This window comes from Dromiciops gliroides, chromosome 3 (genome assembly GCF_019393635.1).
Source record: "Dromiciops gliroides isolate mDroGli1 chromosome 3, mDroGli1.pri, whole genome shotgun sequence".
Lineage (NCBI taxonomy): Eukaryota > Metazoa > Chordata > Mammalia > Microbiotheria > Microbiotheriidae > Dromiciops > Dromiciops gliroides.
Genome location: NC_057863.1, coordinates 572,391,769 through 572,411,650, shown reverse-complemented (window position 1 = coordinate 572,411,650; position 19,882 = coordinate 572,391,769). Strand labels below are relative to the sequence as shown.

The following is a 19,882-nucleotide window of genomic DNA, read 5'->3' as shown; positions in this document are numbered from 1 at the left end:
TATGACTTCAGGCTAGCTCTTGCTTCACTGTACCGTACTACTTATTGTAATGTTATTTTTGGTTTTAAAATAGTTTTTTGCAAAAACAAAAACCTAAAACCCCTAAACTTACTGAATATTGGAAAATGGTCTGTGCAAATAAGAGTATTAGTCTTGGGAGATAGAATGAACAGATACAATGATTGTGTATATGAGTTTTAATACTGTGTGTAATTGTTATGTTCTGTGGCATTCACTCTGCTATATGTTTGAATCCATATAGTTAATTTGTCTGATTCTAAGAAAAAAAATACTTGGCTTAATAGTTTGATTTCTGTGTTGTTGCAACTTCTATGGACAGTAACATTATTAGAAAGATAAAACATTTGGAAATTGCTTTAGTTTTTCCTGAAATTAAAAATGAGCATTTGTTCAGTAATATTTAATATGCTTGGCAATTTAATGGTATCTAGTCTCTTCCCTTTTGTAAGGGAATAGGAGTGGGGTGGATTAGAGATGATAAAATGTAAATTTCTAAACTAAAGCTGATTTAAAAAAATGTTTTCTTAAAAATGAATACTTCTAAAAGAACTACTAAATATTATATGTGTGCATTTTCAAATTTTTTTTAATTTAAAAGTTGTCAGATCAGCATGCTACAGTAGAAAGAACATTGAATTGGAGGCTCTGGATTAGTGGTTCCTGTTTGAATTTCACCTCTGATACTACCAGTGACCCTGGGAAAGTCATTTAACTGCCCTGAGCCTCAGTTTCCTCATCTATAAATATAAAATTATGGGGTTGAACTATATGATTGATCTCTAAGGACCCTTCTACTAGGGGAACACTCTTTATCCTGGGATTCTAATCTTTATTTGTGTCAAAAACCCTTTTGGAAGTCTGATGAAGCCTCTGGACTCTTTCTACAAAGGAAATTATGCTGAAATACACAGAATATTAAATAAGATCATAAAGACTCCAGGTTAGGACTTCTGTTAGATTCCTATGAACAATTTATGGATATATGCCCTGTAATTTTTTTTCTTTTCCTGTCCAGGGGCCAACATGAATTATCCTTCCACCTAAGGTTTAATTATCTTCTTTGCCTTTTAGTTTATCCAAATAAGGTCATTGTTGTTTAAAGATTTTTAAAAAATATTATATACATTATGTTAGATACATATCAGATTTACATTATTTTTGTTTTGTTTTCATTTTTCCATCCTTACTTTTTAGTAGGTAGAATTTCAGATTTGTTAGAGAATGCTTTCATTACAAATTTGTTTTACATGCTGGAGCCACAAAACATGTAATGATAAAACTGGGTGGTCATTTTTTTAAATAGCATGTGAATTTAAGTTTGTCTCAAATAGAATAGGTAGGAAATACTTAGCAATGTTTATGGATATACATAGATAAAATGAATGAAATCATTTTTTTCTGTTTGCCTCATGGACATGATTAACAGAAAAGTAGTCAAATGTTCATTTTCAAGTTTAGTATCAAGATAACGTTGAACTACTCCATTTTAGATATCAGTGGCATATATATTTTTTGTTTTTTTAAATTTTTGTAGGGCAATGAGTGTTAAGTGACTTGCTCAGGGTCACACAGCTAGTAAGTGTCAAGTGTCTGAGGCTGGATTTGAACTCAGGTTCTCCTGAATCCAAGGCCAATCCACTGCGCCACCTAGCTGCCCCCAGCATATATGTTTTAAAAACATTTTTTCCATATTTCATAGTCCACTCATGAAAATACATAGTTTTGGTAAGAATGAAGAAGAAAAATTATTCTATATGGCATGTATAGAATTCCAAGAAATTTGAGGAAACAGACCTAAAAACACTTTTAATAGTTTATTTTTGTAGGAACTTTTTAGTTATTTTATAGGCTCATTGGCTCATAGACTTAGTGAACTGGAAAGGACCTTAGAATTCATAATGCCTGTCTTGGGGGGTTGTCACACAGATTAGAAAACTGAGGCCTGGAAGAGGTGACTTGATCCGAGTCACACATGTTAAAAAATGGCAGATCTGGGATTTGAACCTACATCCTCTGTCTCCAACTTCAGTAGCCTTTTTAATTCTTTATTGACCAAGTGGAGTTTTCCTAATGGTTTTAATAATTGGCATTGTTTCAATTTTAAAAAGACTACAGAAGTAATTCCTAATGCTTAAATGAAATGCTGAAGCCTGTACACTTGTAGATATTTGGAAGTCTATGGGAAAGGCTAGTGTAATTAGCAAAAGAAGATAAAACTTGCAGTTTCATGCTCTTGTAACTCTGATCTTTAATATGTATTTGCATAGTTTTGTAAGCATGTTGGGTAGATGTATGACATCTGTTCTTGAGGTGGAAACTTGTCTGGAAGAGATGTTTTGTTATTAAAACAAAAAATGTTTAACCCATCAGAAACCTGGTACTAACTTCACTAAAGGAAGTGTTGATATCTTATTTTTTTGGATGAAGGAACCTACTTACAGATAGCAGATGCTTTGGGTAAATACTGAGTTCCTTTTTGCCTTTTTACTCTTTGTCTTCTAACCTCAAAATGCAGTTATGAAGCAAAAATTCTTTTTCCTAAATCTATGACTGTATACCATGCCTAGTATTTGGATGGCTAAGGAGTATGCTTATTGAACATATCAGAGTATCCTGTTTTAAAAGTATTAGAAAACAGTCTAGGGACAGCAGTTATATTGTTGCCTATAAATGATTTTTGGGGACTAACAGTAATACCCAAGAGTCAATATTCTCCCCCAACCCCGCCCCCAACCCCTCTTAGTATAGATTAGACTATTGGCTGATCTTAAAGTACACAGGTTTCAGATACTCTGTTTATTTATTTGTTTGTTTATTTATTTTGCGGGGCAATGGGGGTTTATGACTTGCCCAGGGTCACACAGCTAGTAAGTGTCAAGTGTCTGAGGCCGGATTTGAACTCAGGTCTTCCTGAATCCAGGACTGGTGCTTTATCCACTAAGCTACCTAGCTGCCCCTCAGATACTCCATTTAAAGGAAAGAACCATCTCTTTATGTTCTTGGTTCATCAACAGATTTGCTCATTAATTATTGCTTTGAGTGTATGCTTGTCATTAGCATTCTTATACTTTCTAACTCCTTGCTGTCCATTCAATCAGAAGGCCTCCTCTGTCCTTTTAGACTACTTTTTAACTTTTCCACTAGTTTAAATTTTTGTTTTGTTTGCCACCATACATGGTAAGGTTTTGACAGATATTAAAATTTTATGATTGCTATTAAAAATAGGCTAAAGTTTCCTTTTATATGAGCAAATCAACTTGGTTTTAAAATTTAAATCTGTTTTCCTGAGGCTGTTGGTCCTATAAAGAAACTGCTGGTTGGATTACTTATATTTGTTGGTTGTTTTTTGCTGTGCTAACTTCAAACCTTTCTTTTCTTAATTCTTTTAAGTTATGACTTTTGTTGGCCTATAATAAATTGAATATTATAAATAATTAGTTAGAATTTCTAAATAAAAACTTAAAGTGGAAACTGTTAGTGTGTATATATGGATATATACATTTATGTGTATATAAATATTATATCTCTGTATATACAATATATATCTATATATGAAAAATGTGTCTTTATCTACATAAAAATGGCCTTAGGTCATCTAGGTCATTTTCACCTGCTTCTGGATTCTGAGCTCTGCCAAATTGTATAAGGAATTAAAGCCTCAGGATTTAGTAATTACTTAAATCATAGAGTTCAACATGGAGGACTATGTATGTACCTCTTTATCCATTGTAGGCCAAGGATAGTGCAAGTAGTACATGGATAGTATAATATTTTGTATTTACCTGGTTTGTGTAATCATTGCATTTTGTATTGCTCTGTCAACTGGGATTTTGTATACAACAAATTAATGAAGAATGAAGCCATGCTGAAGATTTCATTTGCTCGGGAAGAACTGGAAACCTGTCTATCCAATTAATCACTCACCCTCCGCTACCTTCTCATACTGGGGTTAGAGAACATAATCTCTCAAATTGATAAAAAGCACCTGATTTAGGCAGAGTTCCCCTTCTAAGCTTGCCTATGTGTGGGTTACCTTTCTTGGGTACAGGGAAATAATGAAATATTTTGACTTAAAAGACATTTTTTCCAATTGTTCATAACCCCTCTCCCAATCATAGCAATTATAGGGACCTTAGGAAATCAAACTCCTTTATTTTTCACAAGAGGAAGCTGAAGCCTAGAGAGATTGTGACTTGCCCAAAATGGCATAAATAATATGTATCAGAGCCAAGATGAAGGGAATCTCATATCTTTTCAGGCCCTGCTAGACTATAGGCTTCATTAGAGCAGGAATGAACAATTCTGAACTGTTAACAGAAGAGCTAAAGTGCTCAATCTTATTATCCTTAAAGCTGAATGAAAGCAAGGTTCATTATGGATATGTTTGTTTGTTTGTTTGTTTGTTTTTTTTGCGGGGCAATGGGGGTTAAGTGACTTGCCCAGGGTCACACAGCTAGTAAGTGTTAAGTGTCTGAGGCTGGATTTGAACTTGGGTACTCCTGAATCCAGGGCCAGCGCTTTAACCACTGCGCCATCTAGCTGCCCCCTCATTATGGATATGAATAAAATGCTAGGTATTAGAAATTGACTCTGGGTCTAGATAAACTATAAAACAAAAATATTGGAAATGGACCATCCTTTTCTAGTTAATTTGAAATTTTTTTCTCGTGATAGATTTTGCATATATGAAAATAAGAATATAAGGTGATGAATTTTGGTGATGAATTTTGAATAGTAAAAAGGTAGTGTGAATTTTATATGGAAACCTTGGCTGTTTGGGATAGTAGAATAAAAACAATTGGAGTAAGAATCTGAGTTTTAATTCTGACCCTGCCATGTAACATATATGTGAAAATAATTAGTACCACCCTACCCAAATACCTGGCAAAATTTTAAATCATTTTAAAGAAGTTATTTCATAAATCACAGATAAATACCTGAATATACTAGTTCTTAAAACTCTTACCTAATCTACTTTAGCTTCCTATGATAGAAACTTTAAATTACAACTGACATTTAGCAGAGGGATCAAGAAATTTGTCCAAGTTACATAGCATGAAACTGAGGCTTCATCTAATTTAATTTCTATTTCATAAGATGAAAGTGGTAGGGACCATCTCATAATTCTAGGTGCTTAGAAAGCTGGAAATTTTTTTAGATATAATCTTTGAAACTTCATAGTTTTACCAAATTCTTGTTTTTCTGATTGGTGCACTTTGCCTGAGGAACGTATTAATGTCTTAGCTTTCAATCTTCCTGGTATAAAGTATTTTTTTCCTTCCTCTTTGCTAAGACCAAGATAACCAAATGGAAGAAGAGAGGAAAGGTGTGGTATGCTTTATCTGTCTGAGGTGGGAGGGGGTGTAAGCTGGGGGTCCTGCCCCCTTGAATACAGCTTATCCTAGCCAGAGCCAACCCTTGAATTTTTGCACTGGTAGTCGGTGCCTTAAGCACCCAAATAGAAACTGGGGGCCACTAATCTGTACATAAGTATCCCTGCGGGCCACATATTGACTTTTTAATTTATTTGGTTAAATAAAATTTGGTTTTTTATTATTTTTTTATTATTTTTATTTTATTATTTTATTATTTTTATTTATTTGGTTAAATATGCTGCAATTATATTTTACCAGTTCTGGCCACACAAGTGTTGCTAGCCCTTAGGGCAGGCAGGTGGCATATTTGACACCTCTCCTTAAACCATATTAACCCCTTCATGGAACATTTTGAGGAGAACCATAACAGTACTATTGACCCTTTTCAATTCTAAGGCTAGGAGGCATGGTGGACAATTGGAGATGTTAATAGATAACATTTACCTAGTACTTGACAATTCACAGAGGACTGCTCACAAGTTATCCAAGGTAGGTAGAATGGAGATGTTATACAATTGCTTACATTTCCATTGTAAGTTCTAAGATATAGTGTTCCTGTTGCTGTTTTCTCATACATACATACACGCACGTACACACTCAAGGATTATGTGCAATAGGCCTCCTGGAACTAAAGGGACTAGTTAAAATTTTTATGATTATGCCCTATTTAAAAGTTTTCCTTTTACAAATTGCTTTTTTTTTTTTTTTGGTGGGGCAATGAGGGTTAAGTGACTTGTCCAGGGTCACACAGCTAGTATGTGTGAAGTGTCTGAGGACAGATTTGAACTCGGGTCCTCCTGAATCCAAGTCTGGTGCCTTATCCACTGTGCCACCTAGCTTCCCCCTCATAAATTACTTTTTAAAAAATATACAATGTTCTTTCTCTGGGTTTAGTTTATGGAGGGTGGAAATAGTGGGGATTGAAGAGATAGTTTTAAAAAGCAAATTTAGGTGAGTTTTCTTTTTTATACAGAATACCTGCTAATTAGATGACAAAAAATATAATCGATTTCCCATAATTAAAATATGAAGCAACTTATCTTAGATAAAGTGGTTCAGAGAATTAAGAATACAATTTATTAGCTTTTGACGTAGTTGGGGGCGTTTATTTAGGGGAATTAGAAGTCTCTTGTATGCCTAGGGCCCACATTTAAAAATAATTATTAGAATAACTCAAAAAATCAAGTTAACTCTTAGTATACTCATTTGGAAAAGAAAAATATTATCAAGTGCAACAGTTAATTGCCATCTTTTAACTGGTTTAAAGGCTTAGTTCTAGAAGAAGCAAAACTTAATGGTTCAATTTGAGGTGTGAGGTTTGTCTCTGGATTTAATTTTATTTGCATTATCAGTAAGGGTACTTGAGTTAGCTTTATTACTTTTTATTCTCTTTGTGACTAATTAGAAATTTCATCCCATAATTATGACATAGCTATTATCACCTGATTGTTTTCTCATGTTCTTTTAAATTTTTCATTAATTTTTAATATCTGTGTGATCTAAAAACTTCAAAACATTTATATAAGGTATAATCTCCATTTCTGTAATGGAATATGATTTGATTTTATAATATCCCATAGTCATACTATAGCTGCATATATGAACAAGTAGAACATTTGTCAGCTAATTAAATACAGTGAAAATTTTCATGCACTTAGAATTTAAATGTTTTAATTATTTAACAGTGTGATAACACTTCTACTCTCTTAAGACATACCCTAGCAGCTCTTTGAAAGAAATGAAGATCTTATTTTTTCCTTCATGCTTTTGAGTTCCGTGTATTTCTTCATGTCTTATAATGAAATGGTAGCTCTAAGGCATAATAAGGAAAGCAATAGTAAATAAGCTAATGGTGCTAGCTATGTAGCTAGTATGGTAAGATAATGTATACTGCATAATAACCAAAGATTTCATGGACTAGTTTTTGTCAAGAAATCTAACCTTGTCATGTGAGAGTTTCTTTTCCCTATCAAATGATAGTAGAGAACAAGGAAAGTTAACTTTTAGTCCCTCTACTGGCAAACTCTTTAATAGCAGAACTTACATTTTGGGGGATTCTCTTCCATTGTTGTTATTAAACCATAGATATTTATTAGTCTCTTGTTGTGTGCCTGGCACTGTGCTAAGCACTGGTAATTCAGAACCCTAATGATGATCCTTGCCCTTAAGGAACATATATTCCATTTAGGTACTGATTTGTGCAACTTTTCCAATATTTTAGTATTGAAAATATTGTTTCTAGTATCCCACGTTAAATGAAGTTAGAAAGCCCTCATTTAAAAAATATAAATATTATTAGTATCAAAGAGATTTTGAAACCTTACCATCAAACAGCTTATTATTTTGGAGCTGACACCATTGTCTTCCAAAATTGATTTGGTTTATCAAATTGTAAGTGTAGCTTGGACTTTCTGAATGTTTGGTCATTTTTCATAAAAACTGATCCTATGGTACCTAGTTTTTTTATTGTTCTGATTTGCATAGTATTAATAGTAAGGTGTGGTTATTATACTGTCACTAGGGGATAGTAATATGAAAGTAAAAATAAGCAGGTCATGTGAATTTATGGTCAGATTCCTGAAATTGCAAGGAAACTTAATTTTTTAAAAGTAATTATCCTGTAAGCATAAGCTCTTAACAATAGCCAACAGTTCATTTTCAAATGAATTCATTTTATGGAGAATGTTTATCTGAATCTTAGAATCTGTGAAGTCCAGCCCTCTGATTTTATAAATAAGGAAAATGAGGAATAGAGGTGTGCTCACTCATACAGGGACACACTGCTAATAAGTGCTTAGGGTAGCAGTTGAACCCATGTTTTTCTTTTTTTCTTTTCTTTTTCTTTTTTTTGTGGGGCAATGGGGGTTAAGTGACTTGCCCAGAGTGACACAGCTAGTGTCAAGTGTCTGAGGCCGGATCTGAACTCAGGTACTCCTTTCTTTTTCTTTTTTTTTTTTTTTTAGTGAGGCAATTGGGGTTAAGTGACTTGCCCAAGGTCACACAGCTAGTAAGTGTTAAGTGTCTGAGGCTGGATTTGAACTCAGGTACTCCTGACTCCAAGGCCAGTGCTCTATCCACTGCGCCACCTAGCTGCCCCTGAACTCAGGTACTCCTGAATCCAGGGCCGGTGCTCCATCCTCTGCACCAGGTAGCTGCCCCCTGTTTTTCTTATTCCATAACCATTGAGTGTTCTATGCACTGTGCTATTGTATTGCCTTTAAGGATCACAGTCATTTGTAAAGGTTTCATGAAACAAGCCTATTTTTGTGAGGAAGGTGGGTCTCTGATTAAGGGTTTTTATTTTATAGTCGGGTATGTTAGGTGGGTTCATATTCAGGTTCAGTTGAATAGATAAATTCAAGATAATATCTTCTCTTTTTGAAAAGTATTCTACATCTTTTTTTTCCTCATGCATATCTTCAGATATTAAATATTTGAATATACTGAAGACTTTATTTTATCTTGCATCAAAGTATACCCTTAAATGATTCCATGTATCAGGTGTATGTTTTTATATATACATGTCCTATATATATATGTATATGTATATATGTATATGTATACATAAGTTATAAGCTTGTGTTCATTCATTTTCACTTTACCTTAGAGGAATTATTCTTAGGTGAATGCAGCAGACTGGTAGAAAGGTCTGATGTTTTTGCTTTGTAATTTAATATTGACCAAAGGAGCAGGCAGTTCAAAAAAAAAAGGAAAATCAGATGGGGTCAAGAACTTTAAGTAATTAAGAAATATGGCATTAAGTATAATTGTATAATTTCAACAAATAGCACATATATACTAAAATCTCATAATTATAGATTAGATGGGGAGGTCACTTTTGGTGGTTTTTTTTTTGGTGAGGCAGTTGGGGTTAAGTGACTTGCCCAGGGTCACACAGCTAGTAAGTGTGTAAAGTGTCTGAGGCAGGATTTGAACTCAGGTCCTCCTGAATCCAGGGCCGGTGCTCTATCCACTGCGCCACCTAGCTGCCCCTGAGGTTTCTATACTGATGTATGTTGGGCCCAAGTCCAATTAAAAAAAGAAGTTAAGGGTTATTTTAGGTGTTTATGAAGACCATAATTTAGGGGCAAAAACCAAAACACTGAGGCATAAAAAAGGAGAACCTATGTTTAATTATAGTTTTATATGACTAACATAAGGTATTATTGATCCATAATTATTTATTTAGTAAATAAAAAGCATTTCTAAATTGTATCTCATGTACAGCATTTTTATTTTATAGAATTCTAAAATACAGCATATAAAATGATTCTACCAAAAGTTCTCCTCGACCTACTTACTGCAACATTTCCATTGTTTCTTGACTTGCTACTTTGTTTCTGTTAATGTACTTGTTGCCCTGGCCGATGTTTTCCTGTGGCCTTTAATTTCCCCCTTAAACTTGGTTTTCAGTACTGTACCTGGAGCTTTTATTCAGCAGCTGTAGCGTTTTTCCAGGGAGTCACATCATCTTTTGTTCTTCCCTCAAATACCTAGGACAGGTAGCAAGTGCTTATTTTCATTTTTCTGCCTGTTTTCTACTCTTCCACACCCAGCTCAAATGTAATTATTTTCACTGAAGCATATATCGGTTCCCTGCAGTCAGAAATACTTTTTGCCTTCTCTAAAATATAACACTTTGTATTACTTTTATTGCACTTAGACATTTTATCTTGTATTTATAGGTGTTTGTATTCATGTTCCTGAAACTAACTACTCCCCATTACCTTGTATTTATTTTGTATACACTTTAGGTGTATGTAATACCTCTCCTGAGAGAATGTCATATGCCCTAGGTCAGGGACTTGCTTCTTAGTAAGTACTTGGTACTTTAGGTGCTTAGTTAATGCTTATTGATAGAGTGCTTTCTCACAGGGAGTGCTGAGTTCTGTGAGGGCCAAGACTGTTTTACTCTTTATTTCCCAAAGCACCTGTGTATATCTTGTGAGAAAATGAGAACCCTTTCTTCTACCAGGGAAGATCAGTGACTGGTAGAATATAATTTCATAGTTTCCTGGAGTATCTGTCCCAGGATTACCCAGCCAGGCATGGGACTTGAATACTGACCTCTTGCTCCAAGGCTGCTTTGAAGCGTGTGCATGCGTGCGTGCGTGCGTGTATGAATTTTGTTTCAAAGTACATTGGCAAGTATAGATAATCAGACATTATGACTTAAAAAATAACACCATAATAAAAGGATTGTGATTGCATATGTATATAAACTTCATTTACTTATGATTTGTTAATCCCAAATGAAAAGGTAACTATTGACTTCAGCATCCACATTGGGTTTTTTTGGGGGGGGGGGGCAGGGCAGTGAGATGGGATGCTTCTAAGCCTATTTTCTATTTAATGTTGATTTTTTTGGCAGTGTGTGAGAGAGAATCAATGCTTTTTGAATGAATAGTGGCAGCTAGGTCGCACAGTGTTTGATGTTGGACCTGGCATCAAGGAAAACCTGAGTTCCTATCCAGTCTCAGATACAAGTTGTGTGACCTTGGGCAGATTGCTTAATTGCTGTCAACCTCAGTTTTCCTTATCTGTAAAATAGGGATGATAATAGTACCTACTTCCCATGGTGGTTGGGATAAAATGAGAGTATTCATTAAGCACTTTGTAAACCTTCAAGCACTATTACTACTATTATAATATTTTGTGTCTTCCATTTTTGAGTACAGAAATGATTGCTCTTATGTCTATTATTGATATGTCTTGTCTGGTCTTACTACATATATTCTTGTACTTTTTTTGTTGTCGTTGGAGCAGTGAGGGTTAAGTGACTTGCCCAGGGTCACACAGCTAGTAAGTGTCAAGTGTCTGAGGTTGGATTTGAACTCAGGTCCTTCTGAATCCAAGGCCAGTGTTTTATTCTCTGTGCCACCTAGCTGCCCCACTACATATATTCTTAGTAAATATTAATCGATAATGTTTAAGAGTACAAGATTTAAATATTTGATTTTAAGCCAGAAATTTAGACTAATGTGTGATTTTAAAAAAACAAACACTACATAATAATTATAATTTGGTTTTTTTACTCCCTTAGGGAAGAAACCCTTTTTTCCTGGAGCCAGCAATAATTATAACAATTACTGATGGGAGCAAGTTGACTACTACCAGTGGAGTCCAGGAGGAGGTAAGCTTTGCTTACTTCCACATTCATAATATAAATGCATTTTTAAAAAACCAGTTTTTGTATACAGTCAATTCTTGGTTATCTTCTAGTGGACTATATAATCTTTTCAGTTTGTGATAATACAAAACCATCTCTCTCCCATTGCTTATTTGCCTCTTGGGTTACAGGGTAGTAAGTCAGGCTGTGAGGGAAGTAGTGCCAAAGGTTAGTGGAGATGTGTCACTGTGGGTGTGGGAGAGGAACTGCTTTCTAAAACCAAATGTGACAGAATCAGTTTTGTGGCCTCGTGTCTTGCCGTCTCCATTAGCATGGGAAATTGAGAGTTGACTGTATACAGTTTGGTAGGATGAGCATCTTGGAACTCTTTTTGGCATAAGATATTTATACAGAGGTAACTTGGATTTCCTTTTAACTTCCAAAAATTAATTACATATATTTTTTGTAATAAGTAAGGTAGAAAAATATTTTAAAACTAGTCTTCTTAATTATATATAGCATTTGCTTGAGAATCTTGTTAACACCTCCCCTCCAATCTTTTATTGTCTGTATGAGGGTTTGAATAAGAGAAAAATTAAATATTTAAAGTATATTCAGTAATGTTAGACATCTAGCTTCCTATTTACAGTAATCTTAGATGTCTAGCTTCATATTCCCATGTTATTAACTAATGAAACTACCTTAGAGTATGGAAATAATGATATTGCTTAAGTATATTGCTAAAATTTTTTTCTCCTGAATTCACCAGTCTACAATGAGGACAGGGAAGTGAGACCATGGTGTTTAAAACAATGTTATTTAGATTATGACCCAAAACTAAGGGAACCTTTTCACAGCATATTAGTAGTTTAAGAATGCTCCTTAGCCAAAATTTTGAATTACTCAACTTCTCATGGCAAGAATTGACATGTAGCAAATTATTGATGTCAATGTGGGAGAATAGAAGGCACATGTAAATTTAACCCATCAATAACACATTTTACTTATCTACTTTAATCTTTCTACCTATCCTTTTCTGATAGCTGTTAATAAGTAGCCAGATTAATTGTTTGAGTTTTGTTTCCTTCTCTATTTATTGGGCTTTCTTTGAGAAATTTCATGAAGCATGAAGTAGACAGAAAATGGGAGATCATTTTGGTGTGTTGCGTACACTTTAAATATTATTCCTTTAGTTTTAGTAAATTTAATAGCTCTTTCTGGATTTTGTTTTTAGCATTTTTTGGTTGACCTAACATTATAACTGAAAAATTGTTCTTTTTGCTTTCTATTTTTAACTTTTGGTGAGGAGCTCTTTACGTGTGTGTGTGTGTGTGTGTGTGTATGTATAAAAATACATACATATGCATATACATGTATATATGTGTATGTGTTTTTTGCCCTTCATAAAAATGTCTTTTGGGCATACAATTAGGTTTTATCCAACAAATCACTGCCTCTCTGCTTCAGAGTATTTTGTCATTTTTGTCTTCTTTAGTCCTTTTCTCATGTATTTATATATTATACAATATTTGAATCCCTGGGTGAAATATTAGAAGTCCAGTTGTTGACTTAAAAGTTTAAGAGCCCTTGGGAGAAGGGCAGGAAAGGTACCCTGTGTCAGTATATATAATGAATTATACTGTTGAAAATATGTATCATGTTATACTTGTGTGGGAGAATAAACTTTTGAGATGTTTCTGAGCTCTGAGTTTTTGCAAATATGGTTTGTTCTTAGTTGCATTAGTCTGGCTATAAGAGGCTGAGTTATGTTTTTGTTGCTTTGTGTAGTTCTGACTCCTGTTGGCCTTTTTGTCATCTTATTTTCTGGCAGTGTTTAAAATAATGTACAGGGTGTAGGGATTCTCTGGGACTATATAAACAATACTACTTTTTTGAGTTATGTAGGGCAACCTGGATTTATCCTACCCTTTACTGGTAGATTTTTAACAAAAGATTAAAAGAATACAGAAGTGATCACTCATAATCTTGTAACCCTACGAGAGATCTAGGTATAGTTGTTCAAAGTAGAAGGATTCATAATTTCCCCAGTGTAATGGAGTGACACATGAAAAGTTTGAAACACTCTTAACAGATGTTATTTGTTAAATACTAACAAGTGGCTTGGTAGTTACACTTTGGTTCTGTGTACATCATGACATAAAAGCTTGTTTCTTGGATAACATTTCATTTCAGTTATTCTTGTCCTTTCTGTATAATAATTTAATGATTGCTAATATAGAAGTCTGATGCTTTTGATTACTTGAGGTAGACAGTATCATTAGTGACATGTTTAGTAAATTTGGTGATGAAAATACAGTAATAATGAATTACTAACACTAATGGTGTGTGTGTGTGTGTGTGTGTGTGTGTGTGTGTGTGTGTGTGTGTGTGTTTAAACTATGGAACCTGTGGACTTTAGTAGATACAGTGTGACAAATTTGATGAGATGAAGAGGTCATTCACTTGTGTTGACCAGAAAACTCATGAGGTAGCCGAAGTTCTTTTGGAGTTTCTTCATTGTTTGTGGTTTAGTTAATTATACCAAGAAACCATTTGGCTAGATTATTTCCAGATGAGTAATGAAAAAGAAAAAGCTGGAGGTTTTTTCAGATCACATTTTAAAAGGAAGCTATTTGATAATCAAAAGAGAGATGTATAATACAAATACTGTTAAGTATTTCCTGGAAAGAGAAGAATTCACTGAAATACCTCTTATTGCTGAAGACTAACTGGCTATTACTGTACATTGGGTTGATTCTTCCTTTGTCACATCTTTCATATTTGTTATTTTCTCTCTGTTCCTGATGCCACTACTCTCCTCAATGAGCAGCTCATCACTCTAGTAATTTGCTGGCTCATCTCTTTGTTTCCAAGGAAGCAGCACACCACTTCCAGAATCATTTTCCTGAAACACATGCCAGTCCTTTGTTCAAGAACTTAGGGTACTTCCCCTTTGTCTGCCATACCTGGATCCAAACCCATGTTCCTCCTCAAGGAGCTCCATATCTCACCATATGCTACCCATATCCAACCTTATTTGCTATTCTTCCCCAACTCACACGTTTTTAAGTATCTTTATCTCAAGTTGTCTCCAACAATAACAATAAAAAATAGTGAACATTATTTATATTAACTTATGTGAGCCTTAAAATAATCCTATTACACAGGTAGTAGAATTTAATTATCCCCATTTTAACACAAAGGACACCAAACCTCAGTTAGAAGGTTATGCTACTTTCCTAGGATCTCCTGGTTTGTGTGATAGAACTGAGATATGCATGTGGTACTTCTGAACTCAAATCCAGTCTCTTAGGTAGAAAATCAAGTTGTTGTTTTTTTTGTTTTGTTTTGTTTTTAAAGCTGGTGTTCTTTCCACTAGACTTTAATAGCCATTATACATTTAGAGTCTGCACCACACTGTTTATAGTTAGACGTGCCTTGTTTTCCACAATACCTAGCCGAGTGCTAGATTCATAACGTGTTTAGTCAATACTGGATTGATTGATCTTAAACAAATGAGTGTTGTGGCCAGTAACCTCTAAGGCACACTTTGTACTCATCAGCTTTAAATGACTGTCTCCATTTATCTGTGGCACTGCTTTTGTTTACTTTCAAGACAGGGCATCTAGAGGAAGGATGACCCCATAATAAAAGCTCATGGGAAGCTACGTGGTTCTTGTACAAGAGCAAGTTCATGCCTTTATCACAAATTAAGTAAAAGTTTTGATTCTTTATGTAAACGTTATACAGAAAATTGTAGTCTTAGTTGGCACACATACACATATACAGGAAAGAGAAATGTGTACATGGTAGCAAGTGAGCTGTTAAGTTTTTTGAGACACTTTAATACAATTCATTTGTGTGATTTGAGAGGAATGCACATTACCCAAAGACAAGACTCTAGCTGACTATTTTAACTGCTAGTTGATTCTCCATAATTTATCTTTTACCTTCGTTTGAAGTTTAGGGATATAGCAATGTCATACTGTCTGCTGACCTAAGAATGCAAGAGATTTAACCCAGTTTTCTGTTAATTTGTCATTATTTACAAAGTTTCATGGCAAAATAATAAACCACTCATGAAAAACCATTCTTTATTGTTGGCTTTATAAATTACATACTTGATATGAATGATGCTCCTTAAGAGCCAGTATTTGACAAAAGGCATGTCTTCTGTGACATTAACTGATAAAATCATTTGAACAAGGCATTACCAAGGTAGCAGAGCTGAGTGATAGCTTTTTTTTGTATGCCAGATTAAAAATTTGGGATGTATATGATAGTTATGTTTTAATCTGTGTTTCACTTGTCTTTATTTGATAGTCAAGTACGTCGAGTGTGTTTTTCTAGAGCAATAATATAGCAATTTACATATAATTATGTTTAGAACTTTTGGTGACACAAAAAATCTATTAGAATAATTTCCTGGTTGACTGGAAATATAGGTTTTGTACACTTTAAGACACAATCATATACAACTTAGATTTTGCATTTTCAGTTCTGTCACTGAGTGATTCATATAGCTCAGAAAAGATATCAACTCTCACACCAATCAAATTACAATACGCTAGTCAACTAAGATTTTGATGAACTCTCTTGCAGCCAAGCATACATTTTTCGTTCTGTCCTCCTGATAGCAAGTACTTTTTTTGTATAATTGGTGAATCCCATTGCTGAATATTATAACTGAAATATTCAACTATATTATGTATCCAGGAGGACATAGTTGATGATATACTGTTTAGTAGGAAGTCCAGAAGCTCTACTAGACTATTTTCATTAGCACATAATGGTGAGATTCTATGATGGGTGTACCAGTTAGCATTTGAAAAAAGATTTTCTCATCTTAGAGATAGCAGTAATAGTTTATCTTTCACATGCAGATGTGTGTCCATAATTCTACATATATTCATTAATGTCAGGAATGTTTGGATACCAAAATTGTTTTGATGAAATTTGCAGTTGAAAAGGCATGTGTTGTGCTTGCCGTTGACATTAAAGGCTATAGTTTCTTATTAGTTTTCCTAGTATATGTTACTTAGGTCGCTAGGGTTTTTGGCCTCAAAGCTCCTTTATCAAATTCTATTTCTAACCTTACAGGGCCTGGTGCATTAATTTATATAATTATGACACAGGTTTACAGGAAATGTCTATAGTGTTCCTAAATTGGTGTCCTACTTTGTATCTTATAGCTATTGATTGGTTAGTAGCTTTTGAGAGTTTTAGTGAAAGAACATAGATTAGTTTCCTTAGAACTTTATGTTGTTATTAATGCTGATTTCCCCAGACCATATCGAATTGTGTTTTTTTAATTCAGAAAAACTTAACTGTAAAAGATCTGTAATTACAGTCTGCATATTTATATCTCTGGCTACAAGTGTCAGACATTAGTTACTGATTTTACTGATTTCTTTTTTCTCATTTTTTTGAAGTCACTTGATTTCTACCCTTATTTAACCTTAGGTGAAGTCTCCTAATTTTTTTGAGTCTTTGTTTCCTTCCAGTTCTTAAATTCCATCTTCCATTTTTACGGTGTCTCCTACATGACCCTCCCACTTACATAGCAGCTACCCTGGCTCAGGCCCCTCGACACCTCTCCTGGGTTGTAGGAGCCTTCTGACTGGGCTCACTGCCACAAGCCGCTCTTGAACCATACCATCCCTCCCTCCATCCCACACTCCAGGGGCTCCCTTTTGTCACCACAGTCAAATATAAAGTCCTTTGTTTGACATTTAAAGCCCTTCACAATTTGGCCACTTCATACCTTTGTGGGATTTTTATATTTTACTCCCTTAAACACTTTGGTCCAACTATACTGACTTTCTTGCTGTTCTTAACACTTTGGATGTTCCATTTCCCATTTTTTTGCCTTTGCACTAGCTGTTCTCTGTGCCTGGAGGGCTCTCTGCAACTGTCAGTTTCCCTGTCTTCCTTCAAGGCTCATCTCAAATGCTGCCTTTTGCATGAGGCCTTTCCTGTATCTCCTATCTGCTCTGTATATTTCTTGTATGTTGTTGTTCACTTCAGTATGTTGTACAATTCTTGGTGACACCATTTGGGGGTTTTCTTGGCAAAAGATACTAGAGTGGTTTGCCATTTCCTTCTCCAGCTCATTTTACATATGAGGTAACTGAGGCAAAATGCTAGTATGTCTGAGGCCAGATCTGAACTCAAGAAGATGAGTCTTCTGACTTTTCAGGCCCAGTATTCTACCCATTGCACTACCTAGTACCTAGATACTTATTTGTATGTTGTCTCCCCATTTGAGCTTTTTTAGGGCAGAGCCTGGCTTGGACTTCCTTTATATCCTCAGTCCTTAGCACAGTATCTGGAATACTTCTGTGCAATTTCTGTTTTAAAGGTCTCTTTTGAGGATCCCTACTGATGGAAATGGATGGGTGCTGCTCTGTATTTTTGTAATCCAAAATTAGGTATACAGCACTTAATTTCTTCTGACTTTATAAGAATAATCTTTATTCCATCTGTAAGGGGCTAAAATTCTAGCTATGATGTCTAAAATCTAATGAGTAGTCGCCCCAAATTAGAAACTTTAGCAAGAGTTGCTAAAGTTGCTAAGAGGTGCTCAACAGGAAACGGGGACACACACACACACCCCTCCAAGCTAATTGGCTGGTAACTTTGATTGACATAACTAACAGGTGGTTCTATAGATGTAAGTTCTGGACAAGTTCTGGATGCCGGGCAACTTCCAGACGCTAAAGTCATATGGTTTCTTTTCAGGGTGGAGCTTCCTCTGCAAATATCTTTCCCAGCAGGGGGTGCCATTCCAATTCTCACACATCAAATAACCAAAAACTCTCAAAAATTTCCCTAGAGGGTTTCAGAATCCATTATGTCATTAATATTTCCAGTAAACATCCTTGCATAACCTTATCTAAATTATTGAACACCTTATTTGTGTGTTTGTTTTTTAAAGAGGTGAATGGGAAGAACCCTAGAAATCATTTAGGCTGACAGTATTAATTAAAATGGGCTACCCCATTTATTAAAAAGGACTCTATATGCTTTTCTATATTTTTATTATCCCATGGCTACCTTTAAGAGAGAACTCTAGGTGGTAGCCCCAGATCTGTTTCTGTAGCCATATATTCATTATAGGGCTCATCTATTCAACCATTCAACAGTGTTTATTTAGTTAACATCTGTTGTGTTTAGGTAATTTTTTCCTCTATCCAGACTACCCACTTTTATTCAGCCTACTTTCTAGTTGTATATGTCCCATTTAGGGTAGAATACAAGTTGACGTACTGTAAAAGTATATTGTGAAAGTAATTTTTCATATTTGAAACATGAAATGGTTTAAAAGATAGCCTTCTTAGTTTATTTTTAGGTAGGTGACACCTTTTAATTTCATTCTATTGGCAAATTTCCATTTATAAATATACTATCAGAAAAACACTTTCTTTTCTTTTTCTTTTTTGATGAGGCAATTGGGGTTAAGTGACTTGCCCAGGGTCACACAGCTAGTAAGTGTCAAGTGTCTGAGGCCGGATCTGAACTCGGGTCCTCCTGAACCCAGGGCCGGTGCTCTATCTACTGCTCCACCTAGCTGCCCCCAAAACACTTTATTTTCCCACAATGCTACTCTATTATTTTTTTGCTCATTTCAATGAGGTCATCTGGATACACAGATTTTGAAGTGGAATATTTCTATATATGCACAGATATTTTTTTTAAAATGTTTACAGCCAAATAAACAAAATAATGTGTTAGGCATACTCTTCTCCCTCCCCGCCCCCCCCCCCCAAATGGCTGTTAAATATTTACCAGCACACTCCTGTTATTAGATGATCTCAAATTCTTACAAACTTTTTGATTCTATTATGCTGATTAATCAATAAATACTTACTGATTATTTACCCTGCAAAATTTATATTTATAGAATAACTGGCTAATATTGCTTATTAAAGAAAAACTTAGGAATGCAATAATAATTGAATTGATCAAGCATTTCTATGATTTTGTAGGAAAGTAAATCTAAGCATTTCTTTTTCAGAGGACGAAAGCACTTTGACCTTGCATTTATTGGCTTGTCAGAACCAATAAGTAATAAATACAAGAGCTTGGACATGTAAGGAAAATTTCATTTAGAAATGTTCCTTTCCAACCACAGTTTGCTTCACACAGACTACTAGTGAACTGAAAACAGTATGCACAATATAATTACAAATAAAAGACTACACAAAAATATGTGAAAATGAGTAATTTTAAATATAAGAACATTTGATTTCCCTAAATAATCTCTTTGAGTAATAAGAGGAATGTTTTTCACCAAAAAAGTCTTATAAGAATTTAGTTTAGATAAAATAAATACTGTTCTGACCTTGGGAATTATTAAATTCTGGAATGGGTTACC

At 34.6% G+C, this 19,882-nt stretch overlaps 1 protein-coding gene across 1 annotated transcript in view; it reads left to right on the top strand.

Annotated features, from left to right (window-relative positions):
* INTS6 (integrator complex subunit 6) overlaps window positions 1-19,882 on the top strand; it is an 85,534-nt gene that overhangs the window by 13,142 nt on the left and 52,510 nt on the right. Inside the window, exon 4 of the mRNA XM_043998479.1 lies at window positions 11,440-11,529. Within this exon, the coding sequence (XP_043854414.1) occupies window positions 11,440-11,529 (90 nt within the window). The remainder of the gene's footprint in view (window positions 1-11,439; window positions 11,530-19,882) is intronic.